The 8,609-nt window shown below is 43.2% G+C and overlaps 1 protein-coding gene across 1 annotated transcript; it reads left to right on the plus strand.

Moving 5' to 3' along the window:
- Positions 1-251: 251 nt before the first annotated feature.
- Positions 252-1,283, plus strand: LOC123410223 (probable aldo-keto reductase 1). Its single transcript, XM_045103130.1, has 2 exons — positions 252-397; positions 516-1,283. The coding sequence occupies exons 1-2, from the start codon at positions 347-349 to the stop codon at positions 750-752; spliced, it is 288 nt and encodes a 95-aa protein (XP_044959065.1). The 5' UTR covers positions 252-346; the 3' UTR covers positions 753-1,283.
- The last annotated feature ends 7,326 nt before the right edge of the window (positions 1,284-8,609 follow it).

Consider the following 8,609-nt stretch of genomic DNA (forward strand, 5'->3'; position numbering starts at 1 on the left):
ACACAGCCAAAAAAAAGTTGTTTTCTCGCGAAACTTTCCGTGAGCACATAGAGTGGGAAGATATATGCGTGAGACATTTTCCAGAATTTGTTGGTACTTAAAAATGAGCTTTCCAAAATGGATTTATATACCCATAGAATCATCCATGCACTTTTGGCTGAAAAGATCTTTCTTTTTTCCTTTTTGACGTGGAAGACGATCTCTTGGGTTTGGGCGGCATCCACCCACAAGCAATAATAAAGTAGCAAGTTTCCCTTAAAAGAAATATAAAGTAGCTAGTGTAGCCGGCGAGGTCCTCTCCCCTCAGTCTTCTTCCTCCTCTGCCTTGTTGCTACCAGTTGGATCCATGGAGCAGAGCCAGATGGCTAGAGTGAAGCTTGGCACGCAGGGCCTCGAGGTAACAAACTAACCGAAAATCCCACATTCGACCCCCTCGAATCTGCTCGCAAATCCGCGGGGAAATACCAAACTGCAGAACTGACTGATGACTTGGGGATGTGCCATTTGCGGGACAGGTGTCCAGGATCGGGTTCGGATGCATGGGTCTCACCGGCGTGTACAACGATCCGGTGCCGGAGGATGCTGGCGTCGCCATCATACGGCGCGCCTTCGACGCCGGCGTCACCTTCTTCGACACCGCCGATGCTTATGGGCCACACACCAACGAGGTCCTACTTGGAAAGGTCAAAATCCTCCTCCTCTCCAAAGTCGAATATGATGTGTTTGTGCTTTGGGCATACAGGTCGAATTAGATGGAATGCTAGAAATGTTTATCCAAGCATCACCTTCTCCTCCGTCCCAAACTATAAGATGTTTTGGTAGGCTAATTTGGAACAGAGGACGTACTACCTTTTAGCATCCGGCTGCCACGAGTAAATAGCATAAAACTACTACTTTACAGGATAGGGTCCTAAAAAACTACATGTTTTTAGTTTTTTGAAACCCTAGCCTGCAAAGTAGTAGTTTAATGCTATTTACTCGGCTGCCACAGATAGAAGCTCAGAAAGTATAGTGAATCCTTGGCAGCTTATTTATGAGTTAGCGATGCTCCTGTTATCAGTATCTGAGATGATCCTTTGTAAGCTACGATGACACATTAGTGGCGGAGTTTCACACGGATCACAGAGGGAACTGGTATCAAGAGGGTTACTGACTGAACACACAAGAGAGGGCATAATGTAAATCTCATTGTACTGTTGTTTTGTGTTTAGCAAAGCATTGTGTCTTGATCATCAGTTGTCTGCACTAAGCTCCACCACTAGACACATTGCATAAAGTCAGAATGTACTGAGGAGTTAAATTGCTGCCTTTTTCTCTGTAACTTGACAAGTGATGTGGTGTAAATGTTGATGAAGAAGCCCTCTGTATCCGAATCCCCCCTCCGGCATGGCACCAGAACGTGCCCCAGATGGGATCTTGCGGAGACAGAAGCTTGCGGCGGCGGAAAAGTATTTTCGTGGATCTCTCCCATGGTTTTGGATTTTTTGGGGATTTATAGGCGGAAGAAGAAGGGCACAGGAACCACAGGGGGCCCACAAGCCTACTAGGCGCGGGCCACGTCGCCGCGCCTAGGGGGCTTGTGGCCTCCCCTGGTACCCTCTGCCTTGGTTCCAAATCTCCCTGCATATCTTCTGTTCTGGAAAAAATCTTTTCGGAGGTTTTATTCCGTTTGGACTCTGTTTAATATTCTCCTATGAAAAGGGTCAAAAACACGGAAAAAAACAGGAAGTGGCACTTGCACTGAGTTAATAAGTTAGTCCCAAATAAGATATAAAAGGTATACAAAACATCCAAAGTTTGACAAGATAATAGCATGGAAGCATAAAAAATTATAGATACGTTGGACACGTATCAAGGACCGCTAAGTTGAAAGCTAAACGGGGAATCCTTGAAAAAGCTCTTCCACCCGGTTTTTATCGGAATCATGATGAAGATATTAAAATGTTGGTACTTATCCTATTGAATATTTGTTTACTTATATGAATACTAATGATAAATCAACGTTAGTTAAGGAGCGTCATGTTTGCTTGGAGGGTGATGATTCTAATGATAAAATTGAAAAAAGTGGGCTTGGAGAGGTCAAAATATCAACTAGTGATGTGCCCACTACCTTGGATTACAAGGACTTTAATTATGATAATTTCTCTTTAGTTGAATGTATTTCCTTGTTGGAATCCATTATTATATCACCCAATGCTTATGAACAAAATAAAGCTTTCACTCGACATATAGTAGAAGCTATGGTAAAAGCTTATGATGAGAAATTGTGATGTCGTGGATTTGTGCTACAATAATCTCTTTAATTAAGCTATGGTAATCCTATGCTAATGATGCCACGCCACCACGTTTACTGTTGTTAATCTCGTGATGATTCAATCCCGTGCGAATTCTAAATTCAATACCAAGTCAAACGGCAAAAGTTTTCAAACTTACAAACTAAGATGTACGGGACGCGATAAAATAATGCATAAGTAATTGTGTTGTGGGAATAAAAAAAATTGGAACTATTTAAATTTGCTAAATTAAAATAAAACTAAAACAAGAACTTATAAAAACAAAAAATAAATAAAAAAACACCCCCATTTGGGCCGGCCCCAGCCAGCCCAACCAGCCCCCCCACCGGCCCATCATACCCCGTCAGTATAAAAGGCCCTCTCCTACTGGTGGCGCCCCGCCTCCCCTCGCTTAGACTACGGTGGTCGGAGATGTTGCCATCACCGTCCACCTCCGACACCACGTCGGACGCCTCCACCGCCGACCACCTCCTCCTCTACCATGCGGGACCACCCCACACCTCTGCCACCCCTACATCGGTGGTGAGCACCACTTGGGGCCCCACCCCTCCTCTTTTCCTCTCGCCTGTCCCGGGGCGCCTCCCCGAGCTCCGGCCGCCGCTCGTCGGGCGCATCCCACCGCCTCACCCCATTCCCCCGTAGCTCCGCCCCGGCTCGCCCTCCTCTCGCCCCTGGTCGCGCCGGCCTGGCCTGTGGTCGCGTCGCCCCGCAGCTCCTGCACCGCCGCTTGCCCCCATAGGATGCGCCCCCTCCCCCCTCCCCCCCCCACTCGCCGGCCCCTCTGCCCGCGCCAGTGCGCCGCCATCCGCCCCGCTCCAGCTACGAGTTCGTTGCCCATGCCCTTGCCTCTTTCCCTGCAAAACCAGGGGTTAAACCCCCGTGTGAATGACAATGGGGGCCCAATGCCCCCTCAACAAAAAAAAGGATTAAAAAGATAGATAAAAATGAAAGACTTTAAAAATAATTAATTATTTAAATCCCTAGTAGTAATTTTATGTAATTTATTTAAGTATATGATTATAGTAATTAATCTATCTAATTAATTAAGTAAATTAAACCTAAACTAGGTAAATTAGAATTTGTTAATTAATTATATTAAGCACATTATGGCGGGTGGGTCCCACACCCATAATTAATTCATTTTAATTAATTTTAAACCTAATTAATCATGTGTCAATGACATGTGGGGCCCACTAGTCAGTTTGACCAATCAACGGGACTGATTGACTCATGATATCAGCATGACATCATGCTGACATCATAAATCTGATATTGAATTTAAATAATTTATTTTAATTTCTGGATATTAATAAAACTTAAAAAAAATATAAAATAATCCATAAGTCACATGAAAATACTTTGTACATGAAAGTTGATCAAAAAAGAGATGAACCCGGATAAGATATCCGTTCGTTTGTCACGCGTCCCTAGGTTAGCGAAGATGGAAATTTTCCATGTGTTTTCCGTGCCTAGTAGTAGCCAGAGACCCGAGAAATATCATCAGATATTTTTCCAATGCGTCTATAATGTTTCATGCCGCGTTAGTGCATGCCTAGGCCTGCGTATTGCCATGACAACCTTAGTGTTGCATCTATGTTTATATTTATTGTTTCCCCCCCCCATCTTACCCGTAGACCCCGAGACTGACGTTGTTGTCGGGTACAACTACCCTCGTGAAGATCAACCCTTTTTCCGCAGAGCAACAAGGCAAGCAAACCCCTTGATCATTCCTAGATCGCCTATTTATTTCTCCCTCATGCATGCATTAGATTTTGCTACTGTAGTAGTTAGCTCCTATATCTGATGCATAGCCTGTTTTTTATGAACTCCTACTTTTCTACACCGCAATCTAAATTGTTTAGTATAGGTGGAGCAGTCATCTCCCGTGACCCCTTAGTCCAGTTGCCCCCACTTTATAGTCAACTCTCGATCAACTGATCGACGAGTCAAGACCTGACACAACACTCACCCCCCCCCCCCCCCCTTAGTTGTACGACGCTACAGAGCAACTATCGAGTAGTGAGGGTGACACCATGTTACGTACTCCGATGTTAACATTGTAGTGTAGTTGACCGGTGGTGGTTCTCGGAGGGTGATTCCTCCTTCACCACTTCCGATAACGACAATGCCGTACAACCCATCAAGCTAGCCCAACAAGGGTTATTCCTCTCTGGCCACCTTGACGGTTACGTCATTCGGAATCCATCAAGGGTGATACCTCAGATCCCAATGCTGTTATAGCCACACGGTTACTTGACCTTGTTTCTAGGAACATTGATGAATAATGTGTTGCAGGTGGATTCCCGCGTGGATGTGTTTATGGGTTAATTAAAATGCTAAGGATTTGGGTATTTGATCTGGGTTGGTCGGTGACCTTTTTGCACTATCCGTCTACGTGGGAGGAGCTATGGGTTCACGACGTCGTAGTATCAGTTGAAGCTCTCCAGACGTCAGCAATGGAGTGGTGCGCACCCAAGTGGCCAGGATAAGCATCATTCTTGTATAAGAGGTGCTAGGACTGACATTGGTTGCCCTTGCTTCGTGCAGGAGCGCAAAGGGTGATGGGCCCATGACCCCTGCGCGCTTAGGATTTAGACCGGCGAGCTAGCCTATCTATTGACCCTAGGTGCGGCTGTGACGTGTTGATGTTCCGATGCCGGGCATGACCCAGGAAAGTGCGTTCATCCAGAGTTTATTGAGCGTGACGGGAAACTTGATGCACCCCTGCAGGGATGAAAATTAACTATTCGAATAGCCGTGTCCATGATTACAGGACGATTTGTAGTTGTGACCTGATCTTATACAACTACAACTGTTGCTTAACTAGAATGTTCGCTCCGGGATTGCTTTCTCGCAGGGAGTCGAGCAAGAATCTTGTGGCATGACCTTAATTAAAATTGCTTCAACACTGTGACTATTAATTGTGTTACCTCCTCTACTCTCATCTATTGGTGCAATACCCCTGAAGATGCTAGTCTTCGATAGGACTAGTCTTCTCTCTCTATTCTCGCTTTGCTGCAGTTAGTCCACATAAAAACCATTCCTTTGATACTGATGCATATCCTAGCATAGTTCTGATGTCAGTCTTGCGAGTACTTTGCATGAGTAGTCACCATTGCTTTGCACCCCCTTTTCCCCTTGATACGTTAATGCGACCAAATGATGGAGCCCAGGAGATGGCGTATCTTGCCGACAATGACTACTACCCCGACGGTGCCTACTACTACGTGGAGACCGCTGACGACTGATACGTCTCCAATGCATCTACAATTTTTGATGGTCCATGCTATTATCTTGTCAACTTTGGATGTTTTGTATGCATGAATATGCTATTTTATATCTTTTTTGGGACTAACCTATTAACTCAGTGCCAAGTGCCGGTTTCTGTTTTTTCCGTGTTTTTGACCTTTTTCAGAGAAGAATATTTAACGGATTCCAAACGGAATCAAACCTGCGGGATGATTTTTTCCATAACAGAAGATACGCAGGGGACTTGAGAACCAAGGCAAAGGACCTCGGCGGAGGTCACAAGCCCCCTAGCCGCTGCCTGGGGGGCGTGCCTAGCAGGCTTGTGGGCCCCCCGTGGCTCCTTTGCCCTACCTCTTCCACCTATAAATTCTCTAAAAATCCAAAACCACCAGAGAGAGCCACGAAAATACTTTTTCGCCGCAACAAGCTTATGTCTCCGCAAGATCCCATCTGGGGACCGTTCTGGTGCCCTGTCGGAGGGGGATTCGGACATGGAGTGCTTCTTCATCAACACCATTGCCTCTCCGATGATGCGTGAGTAGTTCACCACAGACCTTTGGGTCCATAGATAGTAGCTAGATGGCTTCTTCTCTCTCTTGGATCTTCAATACAAAGTTCTCCATGATCTTCATGGAGATCTATCCAATGTAACCTTCTTTTGCGGTGTGTTTGTCGAGATCTGATGAATTGTGAATTTATGATCAGATTATCTATGAATATTATTTGAGTCTCCTTTGATCTCTTATATGCATTATTTCCTATCCTTGTAATTCTCTTCGAGCTGTGGGTTTTGTTTGGCAACTTGATCTATAATTCTTGCAATGGGAGAAGTGCTTGGTTTTCGGTTCATACCCTGCGATGTCCTCACCTAGTGACAGAAGGGGTAGCGAGGCACGCATCGTGTTGTTGCCATCAAAGGTAAAAAGATGGGGGTTATATCATATTGCATGAATTTATCCCTCTACATCATGTCATGTTGCTTAAGGCGTTACTCTGTTTGTTATGAACTCAATACACTAGATGCATACTCGATACCGGTCGATTTGTGGAGTAATAGTAGTAGATGTAGAAAGTATCGGTCTACTTGTCTCGGACGTGATGCCTATATGTATGATCATTTCCTTTGATATCATCATGACTTTGCGCGATTCTATCAATTGCTCGACAGTAATTCGTTCACCCACCCTAATACTTGATATCATGAGAGAAGCCTCTAGTGAACACTATGTCCCCCGGGTCTACTTCACATCATATTTCTAGATCTACACAATTACTTTATTGCACTTTTCACCTTCAGATCTCACCTTGCAAATAATCATGAATGGATTGACATCCCCTTTATATCGTTGGGTGCAAGTTTGTTTGTTTTTGCGCAGGTACATTGGTGCCTCATCTTGATACTCCTACTAGATTGATACCTTGGTTCTCAAACTAAGAGAAATATTTATCTCTACTGTGTTGCATCACCCATTCCTTTTCAAGGGAAAACCAACGCAAGCTCAAGAGGTAGCAAGAAGAATTTCTGGCGCCGTTGTCGAGGAGTATTCAAAGTGAAGCTTATCCAAGTAACTATTGCAAACTCATCTCTTGTATTTACATTATTTGCCTTTTGCCTCTCATTTTCCTCTCCTACACTTCTGAAAAAACAAAATTTACAAAAATATTTGACTTTTTCGTTCGCCCTTTCTTTCGCTTTCTTTCTGTTCGCTTGTGTGCTTGTCTGCTTGCTAAGTCACCATGATTGAAAACTCCAAATTGTGTGACTTCTCGAATACTAATAATAATGATTTTATTAGTACTCCGATTGCTCCCGCCACTAGTGCGGAATCATATGAAATCAATGTTGCCTTGCTGAATCTTGTTATGAAAGAGCAATTTTTTGGCCTTCGAGTGAAGATGCCGCTTCCGAACTTAATACCTTCATTGAGTTATGCGATATGCAAAAGAAGAAAGATGTGGATAATGATATGATTAAATTGAAGCTATTTCCATTCTCATGACGAGATCGAGCAAAAACTTGGTTTTCATCTTTACCCAAAAATAGTATTGATTCTTGGAACAAGTGTAAAGATGCTTATGTTTCAAAGTATTTTCCACCGGCTAAGATTATCTCTCTCCATAATGATATCATGAATTTTAAGCAACTAGATCATGAACATGTTGCACAGTCTTGGGATGATTATACAAATCTTCCATGTTGGTTTGAATTTTGCTTCTAGAAATATCTTGGATTCCGCCTCCGGTGGAACTTTCATGGAAATCACACTAGGAGAAGCCACAAAACTCCTAGATAATATCATGACAAACTATTCTCAATGGCACAATGAAAGGTCACCTACTAGTAAAAAAGTGCATGCTATAGCAGAAATTAACTTTTTGAGTGCTAAGATGGATGAGTTAATGAAATTGTTTGCAAGTAAAAGTGCTCCTTTAGATCCAAATGATATGCCTTTGTCTTCCTTGATTGAGAATAGAAATGAAAGCTTGGGTCTTAATTTTGTTGGTAGGAATAATTTTGGCAACAACAAATCTTATAGAGGTAACTTTATTCCTAGGACTTTTAGTAGTAATCCCTCTAATAACTTTGGCAATTCCTACAACAATGCTCATGGAAATTACAATAAATTACCCTCTGATCTTGAGAGTAATATTAAAGAATTTATGAACTCGCAAAAGAGTTTCAATGCATCCGTAGAAGAAAAACTGCTCAAAATTGATGACTTGGCTAGGACCGTTAATAGAATGTCTATTCATATTGATGCTTTAAAATTGAGATGTGCTCCTCCCAAGATTAATATGGATGAAACCTTGAAATCTATGCGTGTTTCCATGAATGAGAGTAAAGAAAGACCCGCCCAAATTCGTGCTAGACATGAATGGCTTAAAAAGGCGTGTTCTCGTGATGAGAATCACGTAGATCTTAAAGTGCTTGGTGTGACTCCTATTGAATCCTTGTTTTATAATGTCAATCCTAATGATGATGGGGCTGGATATGAATCCACTTTGGTTGAGAAACTCCCCAATGATTCGGAGTCTATTTATCTTGATGCTAAAAGCACTCAAAGT

Source organism: Hordeum vulgare, chromosome 7H (genome assembly GCF_904849725.1).
Source record: "Hordeum vulgare subsp. vulgare chromosome 7H, MorexV3_pseudomolecules_assembly, whole genome shotgun sequence".
Taxonomy (NCBI): Eukaryota; Viridiplantae; Streptophyta; class Magnoliopsida; order Poales; family Poaceae; genus Hordeum; species Hordeum vulgare.

Bases quoted from the DNA above. Each gene is read 5' to 3' on its own strand.
- LOC123410223 (XM_045103130.1), top strand. From the start codon at position 347: ATGGAGCAGAGCCAGATGGCTAGAGTGAAGCTTGGCACGCAGGGCCTC. The intron at 398-515 runs GTAACAAACTAA...TTTGCGGGACAG, and splicing joins TTGGCACGCAGGGCCTCGAG to GTGTCCAGGATCGGGTTCGG.